This window comes from Lampetra fluviatilis, chromosome 5 (assembly GCF_964198595.1).
Source record: "Lampetra fluviatilis chromosome 5, kcLamFluv1.1, whole genome shotgun sequence".
Classification (NCBI taxonomy): domain Eukaryota; kingdom Metazoa; phylum Chordata; class Hyperoartia; order Petromyzontiformes; family Petromyzontidae; genus Lampetra; species Lampetra fluviatilis.
Window position 1 is genome coordinate 5,140,903 of NC_136279.1, and position 19,654 is coordinate 5,160,556.

Sequence of the window (19,654 nt, forward strand, 5' to 3'; positions counted from 1 at the left end):
TTCATTTCCATTAGTTTATATTGCGAAAGGTCTATGAACTTTTCACTCGTTGTTCCATTTGCATACATCTCTGGGGTATTGTGTACAGAGTAATACTCCATTCAAATGTTAAATGAAATGCTTATGCCACGAACAGCAGAATATAGTTAATATGAACTACGGTAAATCCTGTTTCAGAGGTCTGCAAATAAATGCATACAAGTCTTTTTTTCATTATTAATCAAAACTTATTTGGCAAGCATCGAGGTTCTATTCGTCACGTGTTATTTAAGGGCATCGCTTCAACTCCGTGATGTTGACATCACAGTAACATCTCCTGTGACCTTTTGATTTAAAGCTTTCGTGACTGCAGGGATTCATATTCTTGGTTCTTTCGGTAAAGTCACGTAGAAGGGAAACAATAAAATAATAAAATATAAAACAATAAAATTCTGACGACGTTTCGATTGCAACACGAGCAATCATCATCAGGTGTGAAACCACAGCAAGAACATTTTCTTGCTGTGTTTTTCACACCTGATGAATTTTATTGTTTTATATTTTTATTATTGTATTGTTTCCCTTCTACGTAACATTACCAAAAGAACCAAGAATATCTCCTGTTACCCTTCATTCCACTATCAACAACAAAAAGTACACGTGCACCCTCGGTAAACAACGCTGGGCCAACGTTGGTCCAACAGTTCCAGTAACATGCCAACGTTAGCTCAACGTTTGCATGTTTACTGGGCATCTACAGTCCTCTGTCAATCCACTGCCCGAGGAGTGAAAGCTTTTCCACGCCATGCGGATCGCAGGGGTTGTTTTAGCCATACTTCACGACGCTGGTCAATGTGAGTTTGTGTGGGCGGGGAGGGGGTACGTGGGATCAGAGCAGTACTGTCCTGCAGTTGCCATCTGCTGGTCACCACGCAACAAAGCACCAAGTCACTCGTGACAACTTGGATGGTATCCAAATGCATCCCTACGTAGCTTATGAGCTCTGGCGAGTGTCGGCGTATTCTGGGTGGTTTCGTCACAGAGGTCGCAACCGGGTACCCGATACCCGTGCCCTACCCGATACCCGGCTACCCGTACCCGGCCAGGTACGAGTACGGGTACCCGTTTGCGACCCTGGTGCGGCCGGGTACGGGTAGGCCGTGAGTCACTGGCGAGTAACCGTTTGTCACTCATTTCGGGTAGGGTACGGGTAGGGTACGGGTACCCATTTGCGACCCTGGTGCGGCCGGGTACGGGTACGGGTAAGGAATCAAAACCTGTTTGCGACCTCTGTTTCGTCATAAGCCAGCACGATCACAAAATAGCATTTATCACTCATCTCCTCTTATACGTTAAGTAATAATTACAAGTATTAACTCTGAAAGTCACAGTCTCCGAAACGAATATTCAGGAGGGTCCTACTGCACTATGATGTTTGTCCAATTCCGTTAATGACTGTGGTTTCGTGTGGAAGGAAACCAGAGAAAACCCGCAAAGCGTACGGGAGGGTGGCACTCAGCACTCTCATCTCATGCCCTGGTGGTCACACATTTAAGTACTATCCAGGTTCAGGCCTGCTTGACTCTTTCATGATCCCATGAGGTCAGGCACATTCAGGGTGCTTTGAACATACGTTGAAACATTATACTTCCCTTTTTAATTTTGATTTGAAGCTTTCGTGACTGCCTCACAGCGCAGTTGGCAGCGCAGCAGCTTATGTCACACATAGACATGACATTAACGTACTAATCCCCATAATCTCCCTGCCTAACCTCTCCCATCAACATAGTGCTAATCTCCCATTAACACTGTTGTGCGCATATGCGGGAATGATACTCTTATGTGGCGACGGAAGCTCATTTCATGATAATCTCTCTCTATAATCTCTCTTTCCCTAATCTCCCGCATTAACACAACTGACGTGCTTGCGTCCGGGGATGGAATTCCTTCCAGCGCAGACCCTGCTTGCTTGCCCATCGCCACATAAATAACCTCTTATTGTAACAGCTCTCTCGCTGGTTCAGCAGTTCTACTGCTGGATAATTTTTTCCGCCTGAAGACGACCGCATGTGTTGCGATCGTAACGTCGTGATATATTATTCTCTTTTTAAGGTCGCACTGCAATTGAAGAATGCGTTGCGTTAATAATGGGAGGCTTCAATGCAAGGGTAGGTAAAAGGTGCAGAGATGAGACGATGATTGACAATTTGGCGTGGCAGTGAGGCACGAGATAGGAGAACGTCTATTACATTTGCAACCAGCAGTGATGTGAAGATAATGGACTCATTTCCCGAAAATAAGTGTGGAAAAATCGCCATATAGTAGCCGAAACTGAAAAATTTGAACTGAATTTTGTCTTTATTATCGCAGATAAAACCTCGTTGTAGGCTTCATAGATTACAGGAAGGTGGACCTCTTGTCAGTGCATGTTATCTGCAGTCAGCTGCGTGGAATCTTTGACACGGTGAAGCTAAAGATTCCCAAAGTGTGACAAAAAAAAATCCAGTTAAGCATTGAGGCCAGGTTTGCAGTTCTTGCATACATATACAGAAGAATGGCCACCCATATTCTGGTATTTTTTTCCAACGATTGCATTTTCAAAAAGGCGAGTTGTTGCTGCATGAGAAACATGTATCGTTGTACACGCATTTCAAATGTTCTTGCACATTTTTGGAAAATGTAGGCAAATTTCGATTTAAAGCTTTCGTGACTGCAGGGATTCATCTTCTTGGTTCTTTCGGTAAAGTCACGTAGAAGAAAAATAATAAAATAATATTTAAAAAACATAAAATAATTCTCACGACGTTTCGGCCACAACGCACGCATCCGGTAAATTTAGGTACATTTAACTCTTTAATTTGGCCTAGTGTCCGACTGTGATTGAGCATCATCATCATCATCATCCATTATCTATCCACTACGGTGCTGGATGAAGGTCTCCCCAAGCCATTGCCATTTCTCATCTCTCACGAGGCTGACGGTGCAATCCACTGAGCTTCTGCCCACGAGCCAATAGCGGTGACGAGCGTGCGGGCAGGCGGTTCCCCGCGCCACCACCCCCACCCCCCCAAAGCTACGAGTTGGCCCCCTTGACAACCACAATGTGAGATATATTTTCAACAACAATGTAAAACAAACACAAAACATATGTAACGATGCGGTTAAGCAAGATGAGCTGCGATATATACCCTAGGTGCGACCGTGCGAGACAATTCAAATATTGGGGCCACACCTGACCGATAGCCCACCCCCCTCCACCTGAGCTGACAATGTCGTAGTTACTACTCCATTAACACGAGCTGACCTCATCGCTCCATCTCCGTGGTGGACGATTTTCTGGGCTCGTTTCCTCTCCCTCGGCTGCCACTCACTCATTCGTCGCGAACACCGCCGACCATCATGACGAAATGCCATCAAGTCTTTTCCGTTCATGCTCGGCAGTGGCCTTGGCTTGTTCTCGAAATTGTCACAAGAAGGCAGGAGGAGTCAGAATGGGAAGCCCTGTAAAACCGGCCCAATGCAGTGTCTTATTGACCACTGAAATAGGCTTCCCATCTCTCTCCCATGCATAGTCGCTCAATTTAGCAACCTACAGGTGTTATTTATAGCCTCCTCGGCATGCGTGCGTGTGGGTCATTTATTTTCATCCCGCTCATATTCGTGGGTGTTACTTTGAGACTGTTATGAAGATGCGGGGCTTATGCATATATACACGTGCATGTTTATTGTTGCTGCTCATAAATTCTGATTGCAAATGTATGTGTAAATCACAGTCATGCTTAGTACCAGATGGGCACCACTTGCGGTGTTAAGGCAACGTTCTCAAACAAACCCATTGAGAATCGTAAAAGATTTCCCGTATTGCAAGGGCGACCTGGGTTAAAATGGTACAGACGCATATTTACTTAATGCGGACATTTTGCACTTGGTAATACACATACGTTTGACTATTTAAAAAAAAGTATGCGTTAGTACACATTAAAGCACTGTTGTAATATTCATCTTCTTGGTTCTTTCGGTAAAGTCACGTAGAAGGGAAATAATAAAATAATAAATAATAAAACAATAAAATACAATTCTCACGTTTCAGACGCTGTCTTTCCGACAGACGTGTTCTTCACCTGACGGATGCTTGCGTTGTGGCCGAAACGTCGTGAGAATTGTATTTTATTGTTTAATTTTTATTATTTTATTATTTCCCTTCTACGTGACTTTACCGAAAGAACCAAGAAGATGAATCCCTGCAGTCACGAAAGCTTTAAATGTTGTAATATTGTTTTGTACTGTTCGTGTTGTCCAGTTGAAACGCTGTAGACAAAGGGACAGAACACTAGGGGGCGATACTCGATATGCGACGGTTATGAACATATCGAGGTCGGTCAGCAGTCCGCAGCAAGCCATGTTCCGTAATGCGGCACTCAAGCCTGCAGGGCACCATCATCAGCCATGATCAATCTCTTGGCTGCCACCGTCATGATTTCGCCCAATGGCCATCATCCCGATAAACGACATATCCCACTTCAGTTTTCGTCCGTAAAAAATAAATAATCTAAATGTCTTTAATCTGCGTATGTTCTCAACTCCATGCATTCTGCTTTCTCTCAATGCAGCTTACAGCCTTTGTTCCATTTTCTTCAAGGTCCGTGTTTCTAATGCAGTGTATCAGTTGTTCGCCAGTAGAACCCACACACAAGATATGCTGCCCACAAATCGTAAAGCAGCTTCTCAAGGACATTGACTCGTTAACATTTTCAGGAAAGTGTTTTAAGCAAAGTAAATCTATTTATTATTTTCACCTACATGACTTTACCGAAAGAACCAAAGAGTATGGATCATTGCAGTCACGAAAACTTCAAATCTAGAATTAAATCTATGGAATTCTACCAATATCTAAAGCGAATCGAAAATAGTTTAGATTTATAAATGCATAGAAACATTGTGAAAGAATGAAACCTAGCATCATGTATTAGGATTAAAAACTTTATTCAGTACAATCAAAACAATGCCATTTCTGACAAAGATTGGCAAAGTGCCTCAATAAAACAAGCGGTATAATAAAATCACGTTGTTTAAAAAATATATTTGTAAAACGAAATCAACAATTTTTTGTGCAAAATCTAAGATTGGCTTTAAAAAGTCTACAATGTGTATCACGATATACTGTGGGCACAAACGCAGGCACACGAGGCTCATATCAAGCATCAACTGTGTAAATTCAGAGTACTGGGGAAGTTCAATCTTAAGGCACATTTCTACGGCATCTTAACGCAAGTGATAAACCTAAAGAGCGTTAGTTTACTATTTAATTAGTGTGCAATTAATGCTTTGTTTCCATAACTAATGTCGGTGAATAGGCCTGAGAGCAGTATATCCCCCCACGGCGGTCCAAGTAGGCCGCAGAGCCCATTTTTTTGGAAGACACTACCATTTTCAGCTGGTCGATTCTGTTGTCATCAGATGTAAACAAAACGCATGCCATATCACCAACCTCACTCAACCAACAAGAGTACTGGTGTTAAAACTGTACAGTGGAAACTTTTAAAGCAGATGATTTACAGCCCTTCATCAATCAATAACATCACCATGCTGGCCAGAGTGGGTTGGCAAAGGGGGCAAGAGTTCAGGACTGGATCATCTATCACTCACCACCTGTGTTCACTATCGAGGGGAATTGAACTCCGAGACGCAAGCAAAGTGCATTGCGCGATGTGCCAACCACTGCGCCACAACTTCACCCCAAATAAAATTAGATATATACTTAAAATATCCTAACCTCAACTATGGGTACATTAGACTTTATCGAAAAATATTCATTAAGATTGCGTCCGATTCGCCACCACCACCCACCAGGGGCAAGGTGATGTAAATTGAGGGAGTAGGGAGTGATACATAGGAATGTGAGAGAATGAGGCTGGATGACCCAGGGAATCTAACATGGTCTGGCTCATCTGAGCTCGGGTACAGCAGTATGTAGGTTGAACTTCTTTCGCACCGTACGTAGCCAACCGTGCTAGTCGCAAGTGCGGAGGAAGGACAACGAACTAAAGACAAAAAAGCTGTTCAGGCACCAGGAAAGGTTTTGGCCCAGATAGAACCGGTAGGCATAAACGTGTGTTGAGCTATAATCCCAATGACCTGGTTTCCATTTCTTTTTTAGTGCTGGTGTGGGCGTCTCCTCGGTTGCCTCATTTTAAATTAAGTACTGTCCGGATTACGCTCACAAACACCAGAGCTGGGGAGGAGAATGTGGCCCCCACATGCATGACGTTTGATGTATCACCTCATGAACTGTGCAGGCCTTATTAGAACCTTGCAAACAGCAATTTTACCATCAATGCGTAAAGCTTTTCACGGGATCTGAAGTTCTTTTGCAGGCAAAGACACGTTGTGTGTATATAATGAATGTCTTTGCACTGTTCACACTCACACCAGTTGTCCCTCCAGACTTTAAGGCTAAATGAGGAATAAAAGTACGAGAGCATTGTGCAGAGAGAGGAAGATATGTCTATACGATGTAATTATCTGTGCATGTGTGCAGGAAGGAGTGCATGTGAATGCTTGCGTGACTACAAGTGAGAAAGTTGTGTGTGTGTGTATGACTACAGCAAGAGAATGTACGTGTGTGCATTCATGTGTGCATATCCAGTGTAGAAACCGGGCTTAATATCTGTTGGGTCTGTCTGGGTCAATGACACGGAATATTTCCGGACATCCAGTATACCTCTTAGTCTTGACTCCTCTGACTCCTCCATTTTTATCAGGGACCCAGAACAAATTAAGTGAGAAATTAAGCCCTGGGTAGAGAGCGGTGTGATTTGTGCACGTGTATTCAAGCAGTTATTACAGATGGGGTGCATGGTGTAATGGGATGCATGGTGGTGTGTACTCAGGTCTTTATATTCCCGCCTGCTTGTACCCAGGTGATATGTTCTTGTAGAGCAGACAGGCGAGGAGCAGCACCAACAACTGACAATGGGAGACAAGGAGAGACAATGTTCTTTGAGCGACACCAAGGAAAATCTGGAACAGGAGTTTTAGATAAAAATTTATAAAAATATGAACCAGTGGGACAAGTGGACGTTTGCTCAATAATCACTCATCGCCGTATTTATTTATAGTCCGTTTAAATCGCAACTTACAAAGCATATGTAAAATGCTGTTAACATTAATGTATGCGTAAATCAAGTGAACCAATCCCAACAGACACGTGAAAAAAAAATAAAGGTGTGAATGACTCATAGCCTCAATCCCACACATTTCTCTGATCTCATTTCCCTTGTATTTTCCCTGCAGGGCTTTTCTCCAAAACTCTCATCATCAAACGCCACACATGATGAGAGGGAGGTTTTGCTTTCTCCTCTGTTGTTCCTACAAGTCTGGAGCACCATGAAACATGCGTTCCATATATTTGATGTTATGTATTCTTTATACAACCTATCACATCCCAAGGGATGCTGCCTTGGTATAACGCATTGCACACTGGACTTGCAATTGAGAGGTCACCAAATTCGATCTCACAGCATGGCAGATGAAACAATGAACACGTTCCTTAAATCTCACTCTGCCCTTGTCCATCCAGCAGTTTTAATGAGAACACACCAGTTACTTTGGTCGTATAAATTGTGGGTGATGCCACCTATTCAAAGGCATCTAGACAGTTTGGAAAGGGGCTCTCGAAAGCTCGCTATAGTCGAGGCCCTTTTCTAGCGGTGTCGCAAGCAAGTAATTGCATTACCACCCCTTTACATTACATCGAGTTGTGGCACGGTGATTAGCACACCACACATAAACCCTCATTCTAAGTAAAATTCTTGGGTATGGCTAACAGGAGTGGCTAGTGATATACTTAGGGCACTATGTTATCCTGTTCTTCATTATCAAATAAAAGTTTCCAAAATAAATCCATCCTGCCCTCTTTCTTTATTTTGATCCCAGTCCACATACAATAATTGCCCTACATAGGCACGCACACTTTTGTGTTTTCTAGTTGCGTCCCTCCGAAAATTATAGTTTGTTTGTTAAGCGAACGTATATGGATGAATTCAATCGCGTTCAGTCAAGCATTACAATGGTAACGTTTATAGGACCAGTCCAGACCTAAAAAAATATATTTAAACTTTAAACGCCACTGGACTGTATACCAATGTTGAGAATTATTAGTGGAAAATAACCTCTTGCCAATAAACCAAAACTCCAGGCTACTTGCTGTATGCTTAGAACTTGATCAAAAAACCGTGGCTTCCAAAATAGGTATAGAAGATATGACGGTAGATCAAAAACAGAGGAAGTTGTGGGTGTATGTATGCTTGTTGAACTTATTTCGCACTGTACATGGCCAACTGTGTTGATCAAAGGTGCCGGGGAAGGACAACAAACTAAATAAAAAAGCAATTCGCAAGAAAGTAGTTTTCAATCTGGATTTAGAAGTGCATAGTTCAAGTGGCTTGCTAATATCAGAAGGAAGAAGCGCATCTGAAAGCGTGCGACGTAGTGACCGTTCGATGCCTAGCCAAAAACAGCCGCGAAAATGACCGGAGCTCGTGTCATGGTTTATGCTCCTTGACGAGATCGGCAAGGTATTGTGATTCATTTGTGGCAAGCACTTCGTGTGCAACAAGTGCGACCTTTTAATGTAATCGATCGACAACCAGAAGCCAATGCAGTTTGGCGAGCACTGGACGGACATGGTAAGATCCTGCAGTACCCGTCTCGACACGTGCCAACGAGTTTTGTGTGTTACCTCAAACGCTGCTATGGCCACGCAGATTGCGAGGATGACAGACATGTTGGCTTGCAGCCAATCCTTGATGTGCATTTCGCACCCCTGTGGAACACAAATACACACGAGCTTGTAAATACCCACGCACACATTCACACATAGGCACAGAGGGGATAGTAACCTTCATAACCCATAGGCTGCTGGACAAGTGTTGTTATTTCATATTCTTATTCAGGTCAGCTTGCCACACAAGAGGGTGGATGGGTGAGCTTCACGTGCAGTCATCGTTATCCACCAATGCTGATGATGGGCACGTGGTTTGATTTTAAGACTGTTTGCCTCGATGTCCAAGAATCAAATTGCACCATTGGCACCTCCGAACCCAGGTTGCTGGCATCGCAAAGGGAACAAACTACAATTGCACACCTCTCATTTTTCTTGGCATTTTCACATTTCCACACATTCCACATTGTCAGACGCATGAACACACAATCATAAACAGAGGGTTTGCAATGTGAAATAGAGGCATCACTAGATGCTCTGCCAGAAAAGCAACACAAACTACACATGAAGTGAGGCATACAGAGACACAGAACACAAATACAATACATCAACACGTTGACATGAGACCCAAACCAAATCATAAGCAATGAGGAAAAGCAGTGAACCTTAAGCACAGACATACACAGTGGGCGAGACAGTGAAATGAAGGCCATTCAAGACTGTAGGTGGAACAGACTCAGGAATTATTCTCATCCTGATGTTTTCAATCATGCACAAGACTAGTTAACAACGAAAAGTCACCCATTCAATAAGAACAGGCTGGTATCAGCTGACATTAAAGCTTATGCTGCCCTCTAGTGGATATAGGATTGCATCATCTATTTGCAGTCATGTTTTTTAAAAAATCTACACAAAAGGTCATAAGGTCGCACAGGAGTCATCCTCAATACCATAAGTCTGTGATTCTTTGCAGTCAGAATGAGTCGTTACTGACTTTGTACTATAAAAATATCTCATGTGCGGTGGCTGACAGACTGACCCATTAATGAGGTTTTTCTTATTATTATATTTGGGGTCTAGATATTGTCCGATTCAGATTGAGTGTTTTTAGGACACAAAGCCACTGCAGATATGGCTTTGTAACTGTTGCTTTTTAGTAGTGTATGGCCATATACAGATGCATGGGTATGCATTGGGAAAAAGAGACAGTTACAGAGGAACAATTGCCCCTTACCTGCTCGGAAATAGCAGAGGGAGCAGATGCAGGCCACGGGAAGCAGAAGTCTGTGTTATTCTTGTCTGCATGGACGAGACTACGGTTTTGGAAGCAGCTGCAGGGATAGGTGATATCCGGGTATGTTGCCTGGTCACAAATGTAGAAGTTGTCCTTCCAGTTTTCGGTGCCGTTCAGTCCACAGCAGTTAAACTGTGTAATGGTAGGAGAGAACAGATGCGTTTCATCAGTTATGGACAGCGTCACAATTAGGACGCACAGTTCGGACACTTTAAAGATTGCACATCAGCTGCTTTTTGCAGTGGGTTTCAGTTCGAATTCAAGAGGGTGCCCTAATTAACACCTCGCCTTGTATACAGGTCGTGGGTTCGATCGAGACCCTGACGCCTGCAGCATATTTGGAGTTTGCATTTTCTTACCGTGGTCGCGTGAATTTTTCAATGGAAAAAAAAGTCGTGAGACCCAGTGAGGCTTTTCTAGGTAAATGAGTGTAAAATGCAATAATAAATAATTTGTATAATCATCAGCCAACAACGACTGTAATTCAGATATAAATTATTTGTATACCGCTCTTGATGAGAGAGAAATGCTCGTGAAATTTCACGGCGTCGGATGTACTCCGACAAACTGACTTTTTCACCTATGCTTGGATGGTGCTGATGGTGCATTCAGTTTCATGTGTGCGTAAAACTATCGTCATATTCCACTATAAGCCATATTTTCGAAAACTATAGATAATAAATTTCAAAGTGACACCGTAAGATATATTCGAATGATTTAAACATTTTGACTGAGTTTTCCTAATTTATGGGCCTATACTTTCACATAATATTCCAAATTTACTTTATTTACAGACAATGGAACAATGGTTTTTACTTGACGATAAATTAAGTGGTCTTAAACCCTCGATATTTTAACTGGAGACACTTTTTAATACATTTCCTGCAAAAGGCACATGTTAAGCATTGGGAATTGAACCGGCGACCCTGAACCAAATCAGCACGATAACCAATATATATCTGACTGCTGCACTGTTCAATCCCCAGTATAAGCGGTATTACTTTACAAATTAAGTTATAAATGTTCTCGATGGGGGGGGGGTGATTTATACTCTTTACACAAAATCCACAAAGCTTTGGCTTTCAGACAAAATAAGCCACCACTTTTTCAGATACAAATTTTATACCCATAACATGGCTTGTGTGATGCCATATGACAAAGGGTGACGAGCCTAAGAACTCTTTCTCGTGGTCTTCCAAGACGATACCATCTGATTCGATATTCCCCCAAGTTACGAAAGTTGGAAGATAGTACAGACGGGGCACCATCTTCAAAGACTCTCCGCCATAATAAGACACAATCCACCACTTCTCCAATCATGGAATAAGATGGAGCCGATGAGCCAAATATTTCCATTTCTGTGTGGATTTTTTTGCAGGCTCATTCCCTGCCTTTGAAAATATTTTAAACTAGATTCATGCTTAAGATTGATCCATTATTTTAAATGCCCAAATTGGTCATCCTAAAAACCATCTACTTTTAAATAATAACAATAATAATTTTCACTTCTAAAGCACCTTTCACCCGGAGGTCCCAAGGAGCTGTACAAAACATGCATGCAGTGAGTATTCATTCCGAGAAATTATAGCACTGATGTTTCTGTCAAGCTATAGACTTATTAAAAAGCTAAGTTAAGTTCTCAGATGCAGAGATTTTGATTATCTCAGCCCAGTAACAAATTAAATAACAAAAAGATTACAGAATTGAAATTAGTTTTTCTAACTCAAGTAAGTCTAATTCAACTATCATGTTGAGTGGAGGTGTGCGAAGTCAAGCGTAAGTTGCTCAACATAACTTTTACTTCTGCTGTAAAAACGGGGGAAAATACTTCCTTGTGCCCAAATAGATTCGTAACAACTGAGATGTAATTACTCAATAAACATGCCATTATTTTTAAACCCTCAGCCTCTGCATTCTTTCCTCTACAGTGTCAGTGGAAGAGCCCATGTGACAAGGCTGTCCCATATGCCTGACTGACCCTGCGCCGCTTGAGCCAAGGGTCTCGTGTCGCTGCTAAGTTGCCGAGCGATGACCCCTGAACCCCAGGATTTCACACCTTCTGCTGGATGCTGTCCCACAGGCTCCATGTGTGCAGGGGATCCTCCGTGCTCAAATTCCGATAGGATTTGATGATGTTAAATGCGACGCCGTTGAGCTTGTCATTGATCTGCATGACAACACGCATGCACGCCGCACACGGTCAAGTACAGAGATGTGCGGTGATGTGAGGTGATGTATGATGGTGTCTGGTTGTGTTTTTTTTTCCCAAATTGTATTCTAGTTGTGCTCTCGACATCATGCTAAGAAACAGAATCCATTAAGAACTTTCCTAGAAGCGTTTGTCGCATGACAGTCTCAAAGCTGGAATTATCGAAATCGAGTTCAGAATCAATTTTAAATGTGCTTATTGTTTTTGCACAATCTTTGGTGACTGCTGAGACCAACAACTAGCAGCAGGCAGCAGTAGTAGCTCGTGGTACCAGCTTGAGATTGAGAAAAATGGAACCTTGGGTTTCTCAGCTTCAAGAAACATCTGAAGTTTAACTGGATAATTGGAACGTGGCTTAATTGGCTTCATCAGCTTCAGGTAGCTTCACAGAAATGTTCTGATGAAAGGCTGGCAATGGTGCACATTGTTTTTATTACGAATCTAACTACAAAACATTCCTCTGTATTTCAATTATTTATTAAAAGCACATTCACAACGTTACTTGAAATTTGGTGGAGCTTTACATACCCCATCAACTGGAGCCTCAAGTAACTACTATCAAGGAGTTAGGTGTGATGGGGAGAGTAGAATAGGAGTGTGATATGAAGAGGTGAATAACAGGGAGCGCGGTGTGATGAAAGGATAATGTAACCCAATGAATGCCCATAAAAAATGGCTTCTGTGCTATGTAGTAATAGTTGTAGTTCATCATGAACACATTGTATGTTTTGTGCAGTGTGTATATGGCAAAGAGGACGTAGTTAGTATGTTGTGTGCAAAATATGTTTGGCTCTCTGGGTGGTCAGAGAAGCTATGGACAGCCGAGAGATATGGCTTGGCAAGAAATGAGATACATTAGTGAGATGAAAGAGAAGTAACAGGAGAGAAATGAGAGAGCTGTAGACAACAGAAACAGAACAGTGATATGAAAGAGAGAAAGACAAGATTAATTATAGACTTAAAGAAAAGGAGTACAGATTAGCAGTCACATGTACTGACGCTATGATGTCAGATGACCCACCAACACACAATGTAAATGAAAGTTGACCAACCCTGGTGTATAGTGTTCAAGATACGCATGTAGCATTGACAATGTGTGAGATAGGTAGGTACGTATGTATGTATGTATGTTGATGGCACATCGTTTGGTGTGAAAGCACTCACTTTATCCTTGTTGATGTAAACGACAGTCCCTATCGCCACTTGGGCCACGAGCAGTCCCACCAGACATATAAAGTACTGCATAATGAAGCGAGCACAGAGAAAATGGCAAATAAGCACCACTCTATAGACATGAAATAAAAATACAGGCCACAAAACACAGCGCACGAAACTGTGCACAGTACGACATGCAACAACCACAAAATCAGACGCAAATATAAGGCACAGCACACAATAAATTATGGAACAGAACAAAGAACATATGATGGCAAAAGCGATACAGCCTTGTGTCAATCTAAAGCAGGAAAGGAAGCCTCCCATGCCATGGTCGATCATGCAAGTTTGTTTTTATCATACTTCACCATGCTGTGTGCTAGTTAGCGAAAGGGAGGGCGCAAGATATATCGCTTGCCATTGATGTTAGCCATTGGCCACCAAACTTAAGTTGATGGGTTCATAAAGCGAAGTGTACTGGCCACTGCGACACCTCTCCACCCCAAATGAGAATTACCACTCCGGATATGAATCACAGAAAACATGACATGCACAGCAGCAGGCTGTGATAAAGGGCACGTGACACACAGCCAGGCCCACTGAGATCTTGAGCACGTAGTTAACATGTGAAAAAAACATAATTTACAGACAAATAAAGGAGCACTGTTTGTGTTTAATTACAGAAGCCAACTGAAGTGACTACAGAAGCAGTTCTGCAGCATCATCTTACAAGGACATTCCCTGATTTGATTTAACGACCTATTGGACAGGAGTGTTCCATGTTTCTTGGATATTTGTAATCCTCCTGAAGTGCAATAAAAAATACTTGACAAAAAACTTGTTAATCTTGTGTAAGCTAATATAATATTCATTACAAGTTTGGAATTTTATTCCAGGATCTCAGTGGTATTGGCTCTAACCATTAGTCTCTTAACCAAACCCGGCCAACTCAGTGGAGTAATGGCAGCTGTGCTGTGCCACACCGTGGCATTAGTGTAGTCTCACTCACCACAGCAAGTAGACAGCGCACTTCCTTGCTGGCACCCAAGCAGCCAAAGAGTGACACCAGGCATGTGATGCTGCCTATGCCAACAAGGGCATACGCTGGAATGGTGAGTTCAACGTTGCCGTCAATTACTGCAAGGTAGAGGCAGAAGGTTTCGAGAATGCGCTCAGAATGTGTGAACACGTAGTGTTATACTGGTAGGAACCCACTGGTTCCACCAGCCCACAGGGGATTATTGTATCCGTCCGTCGTGCAGGAAGGGGCTGGGTAGGGAGGGTGGGGCTGGGTGGGGAGGGGAGGGTGGGTAGGGGCTCGGTGGGGAGGGTGGGGAGGGTGGGGCTGGGTGGGGAGGGTGGGGCTGGGTCGGGGGTGGGATGGGTGGGCTGGGTGGGGCTGCATGGGGCTGGGTGGGGAGGGGCTGGTCACCCCGTGGTGCCCTTATAAAACTCAACGTTTAACCTACTCACGCCGGCTTGTGCCCGCCCTCACAGTCGGGCATATTTGCGGAATACACCATGCCGCCGTTGACCCTGGCCATTGACCAAGCAACCCAACGTTCCTACCAGCTCCCTCCGCAGGAATGTGTTGTATTGTTTGTTTAGTTTGGTGATTTTAACACTGTCCCTCATGCCAGGTGTCCCGTGTCCTATATATTTGTTTACAATTTGCTCACACACACGTGCATGCATGTATATAGGGTAGTCAATGTGTTTGTATCATGGTGTTTGTAGTATGAGGTGTGTATCATGCCAACAGAACTTCCCCCAACAGTACGTGCAGGCTATATGGGGGATCTTTGTCTTGTTGTGTATCATGTTGAGTGTGTGTGCATGTAGTACCATCATTTTGGTTTGGCCAGAAAACATTACGACAGCCTGCGCCCCTCGTGTATGAGAAGGAGTGAATGTGTAAACATGCAAACGCTTTTTTACGCATGCTGGCATGGTCCTTACGAGTGCATAAATGCATACTGTTGGACCTGCCGACGAATGGTATCTACTATGTCAAGATTGGCTTCTTTAGCAGAGGGCTCATAAAAGTTGCCCGCCATTTGCTACTGACAGTTGAGAGATAGCAGCCCTTTAACATTAAAGGACGGAGGAAGACCAACATTCACAAGGAGCAGAGTGTCCAGCATCTAAAATAAAGCAAGGTGACATGGGAGCACACCGGGTGCATCTGTCCATTGTCTAAGTTAGTTCACACACCTGGGTCTGTCCATTGACCTCCTGCCAGTGAACCTTTAAAACATAACAGTCTCAAAAGTTGTGACGTCACTTATTGATAAATAGCCATTGTTGTACGAATGTAATGTACTGTTTTAGGGCTCACCCACGGTGTTGATAAAGCTTTGCTGGTCGTATACGATCCACAGGCCAAAGCCCATTATGATCAAGCCTAGCACCTGCATGTGTGTACAAATAGGTTAGTTCCACAAATCAGGCAAACTCAAGTCACAATTCAAAATCGTACTAATAACTATGCAGTGTCGTTTTGAAGGTAATTCATTATACTTTCATAAAAAAATCTTCTTTTCTGGAATTTTTCTGGCTTGAAACACACCCGAATCTGAATGCACATCACCATTTCAGTCGATGAAAAAGTGGGTCGGTTGAAGTACATCCAACACCAATGACACTAGACATAGTATGTAGTGTCATCCTCATAACTGAGGATTGCTGTCCGGGACAGATGCTTTCAGTCATACTATGGCCAAGTAAAAAGGCATTTCATGATTATACTTATATTATACTTATATCAACCACTGCAACTTTGCTAAGCTTGGACAACAGCAAACTTGCATTCAAAGGCAAGGTACCCCGACAGGATGCGAGGGGAGACACTCGGGCAATGACGGGACTGGGATGGCCAGAAAATTAGCAATGTCCTGTCTCTATGATGCGATGTTCATCATTGTTTGCATAAAGTTTTGAACCAAAGTTGGAGGTTATTTACAGCCAGTGTTATTTTAATAGACGAGTTCTGAGATTGTAGTTACCAAGTTCCGAAGTAAGCACACTCACCTCTTTACTGGACATCTGTGAATTAAAAAGCTTCATAGCTCATCGGATTTCTCCAGGATAACTAAAGCTTCTCATTCTGATTCTGTGAAGTCTGTACTGTATACTTTGTGTTCCTTTGATCCCACTGTAGTTAATTGGGCCACTGTAGCCCCTAACACCTGAGTGGGTCCCACGACCTCGTCTGCGAGCTTGTAAACCATGCGGACTATTGCCCCGAGTCGAAGATGAAATCCAGGTAGGGGAGCAGAAACAAACACTCCACAAAATATCTCGGCAGAAGCGCATTAAATAATTAAATGTTGTGCTGCCATACTCTTATATAAGCGCGAAACTTTATCTGTGATGAACACTGCACTTTCCGTCGCTTTCATGCAAGGGGCGCTGCAAATCTACGCGCCCCCTGCATGAACGACGGAGGCACAGGGACAGACGTTCGATTACGTTGCAATCGATCTGCAGACGGCGGTCTTCTCGCACGGCCATCTCTATGTCGCCTTATCTCGATCCCGCAATCCCAAACAGGTGAAAGTCTGCATCGAACCCCAAGCAAGGCCATCGACTTAACGACGAGAGAAAATTCACACGAAATGTCCTTTTCAATTAAGTCTTCCAGATGTAAAATGAAATACGCTTTAAATGAAGAAATACAATTATCTAAATATAAACATAATACAATTCAAAGAGGTTTCATTTTAAAACTTCAAAACGGAGCATCGGGTGCTTGCGTGAATGCGTCGTTCGAGTGCAATTTGTTTTGTGACTTTCCTGGCCGAAGGCCACAGGCGACCCCGAACAACCCCTAGTTTCCTGATAATCTATCTCGCAGTCTGCTTTCTGTACCCACTGCAGTCATTATCACTTCATTATCACATGTTATCGCGTGTTTTGCCACAATAATCTGAGGTTTAATGCTGACTTGATCCCTCGCAAAATGTATCTATTTGGCGTTTGAACATCTTAACACATCTGTTTTATTGCCAGAAAGGGTAAAAAAAAAATATTGTTATTTTTCGATTTAAAGCTTTCGTGACTGCAGGGATTCATCTTCTTGGTTCTTTCGGTTCAAGTTCATTTATTAGGTATAGCCCTGTGAGCCATTCGGCTCTTGAATCGGGTGCAACCGCAACAAACAGAAAACAAAAACATGAAAAAGAAAACATCTTAAAGTGCCTATGTGCAAACAGAAAATCCACGAAAAGACAGCAAAATATTGCAGAAAAAGCACCGTACACCAACACTGTGTGCAAAAATCCCAGTGGGATGAAAGCCAAACAACAACCACAAGACAACTTAAATTAAGGCCATCAGTCTAACTCTGTACTACAACAAACAAACATGGCCAAACCAAAAAACTTTTCGAAAATCACCAAAATAAGCCATAAAAGCAATGAAACAGTGATCATAGGAACTGTGACCGAATTTTCACAATAAACGACGTCAACAACATGTACTACCAAACTCTGCAGCCATAGCTGGCAGCATGAGTCACTCCACAACACGTAGAAGAGAAATAATAAAATAATAAAAATAAAACATTTTTTTTATTTCCCTTCTACGCGACTTTACCGAAAGAACCAAGAAGACCTATTGTTATTTTTCATCATTTTGGACACTGCCAACAAAAGGTTCCCACAGACACCTCGATGCCCAATAAATCGGGCATCATTTCAGCCACATCATCACCATGGCTCTCATCCCATGGCGACCCACCAACCCCGTCCTCAATGTCCCTCGTATCGATCACGAGCGTCCATGCCCAAAACCCACGACCGCCTCTTCGCAAGCACTTACAAAGAAGAGGACATTGAAGATGATGATGAGGTAGCGCGTGGCGTACAGGCAGCCCCGGGACGCCATCGCGAAGTCTTCCGAGTGGAAATTTCCTGTAGAAGAAGAAGACGACGACGACAAATACAGCGTGAGGAGAGGCGACGGCGAAGGAGCTTTGGTCGTAGTGGTGATGATGATGAGGGAAGAGGAGAGACGTACAGCACCGTATGAAGGGACTTTCTTTCGCGCCGTACGTAGCCCAACCGTGTTAATCGTAGAGGTGCGAGCGAGGGGGGGGGTGAAGGACAACAAACTAAACACAAAAATCCCCCTCCTCCCTCCCTTTCTAAAGAAAGGGAGGGAGGGGGGGGATAGAGAAATAAAGAGACGAAGATGATGATGAGGAATGAGGAAAAACGAGGTTGTACCTGGCACCACAGTTCCGTGTTACTTCGTTGCCCAGGAGAGTTGCGGAAACCCAAAGCGCCCTCAGGGCGACTTCAACAACCAACTCACGCGCAGTGTGCACTGGTCCAGATGTCTTGTGACCCCCCCCCTACCGGAATTAATTGACGCCCTAAGTGTTTTTGTTTTCTTTTCCACATTCATTTCCGTTTTAAATAAACCTTATGTATTTTATTATTATTATATTTTAGATAATTTAATGTGTGGGGGGAGAGGGTGGGAGGAGGTCACAAGACATCTGGACCACCCTGTGTGTGCAGTGCCAGAGTCAGTGACGTGTGGCAAGGCGTGACAAAAGTTGCGCAATGTTGCCTAGGGTATTGGTGGGGGAATTGTCAGTCAGAATCTTTATTTAGACTGGAGGAGCTATAAAGCTATTTTTCATGTAAAATGTGATGTGCTGTATAGTCTAATGCGAATGATCATTACACTGTGGGTGGCATGCGTGAATACCTATTCAGTGTTGATGTGGAGCGGTGTTCTTCATTGCACATTTGTGAAGAACACTGATGTGGAGTGTTGACTAGTTTCAATCGATGCATAGACCTACGCTTATTCCAATAAGATGTATTTCACTCCACCTGAGCCTCACTGCTGATGATGACGAGCATGAGGATTAAAACCTGCTACGAGTTCGCCTGTTTGCACACATGATAGAAAACACAGTCGTTGAATGTCAAGCCAATAGGTTAAAGCAAGCAAATTAGACTGGTTTTGTTTGACCTGGGTCTCATCAGCAGGATCAGGTTTGCTATACAAATGCTGATAGATTAGCAGATGCCCTTGGGAAGAAACATTATATGTCCTGCAAATAATGACCACCTTTTCTATCACAAAGGGCAAAGATGTCAATAGTTATAGAGTGCAATTATTAGTCTCACTGGGAAGCGTCGTTTAAAAATTGAGTATTGAGGCTCTCTGGTCACTGCATTGCAGGTACACAGACCCGCTACAAAAAACTTGGACTTTTAATATTCCGGAAATACTTACACATTTCCCAGGTCAACTACAGTACAGTACATCAAGAACA

General features: G+C 43.1%; 1 protein-coding gene across 1 annotated transcript; it reads right to left on the reverse strand.

The window, feature by feature from the left end:
- Window positions 1-4,945: 4,945 nt before the first annotated feature.
- LOC144932454 (CD82 antigen-like) lies at window positions 4,946-18,707 on the reverse strand. The gene is made up of 9 exons (XM_078856523.1): window positions 18,588-18,707; window positions 18,181-18,272; window positions 15,698-15,770; window positions 14,369-14,496; window positions 13,369-13,443; window positions 12,052-12,162; window positions 9,936-10,127; window positions 8,720-8,803; window positions 4,946-6,945 (listed from the first exon to the last, which is right to left on the reverse strand). The coding sequence occupies exons 2-9, from the start codon at window positions 18,244-18,246 to the stop codon at window positions 6,874-6,876; spliced, it is 801 nt and encodes a 266-aa protein (XP_078712649.1). The 5' UTR covers window positions 18,247-18,272; window positions 18,588-18,707; the 3' UTR covers window positions 4,946-6,873.
- Between the last annotated feature and the right edge of the window lie 947 nt (window positions 18,708-19,654).

Excerpts from the sequence above, each read along its gene's own strand:
- LOC144932454 (XM_078856523.1), bottom strand. The coding sequence starts at position 18,246 with ATGGCGTCCCGGGGCTGCCTGTACGCCACGCGCTACCTCATCATCATC. Across the intron at positions 13,444-14,368 it reads TGCGCTGTCTACTTGCTGTG|TACTTTATATGTCTGGTGGG; the intron begins GTGAGTGAGACT and ends TTCATTATGCAG. Across the intron at positions 12,163-13,368 it reads TTTACATCAACAAGGATAAA|ATCAATGACAAGCTCAACGG; the intron begins GTGAGTGCTTTC and ends GTTGTCATGCAG.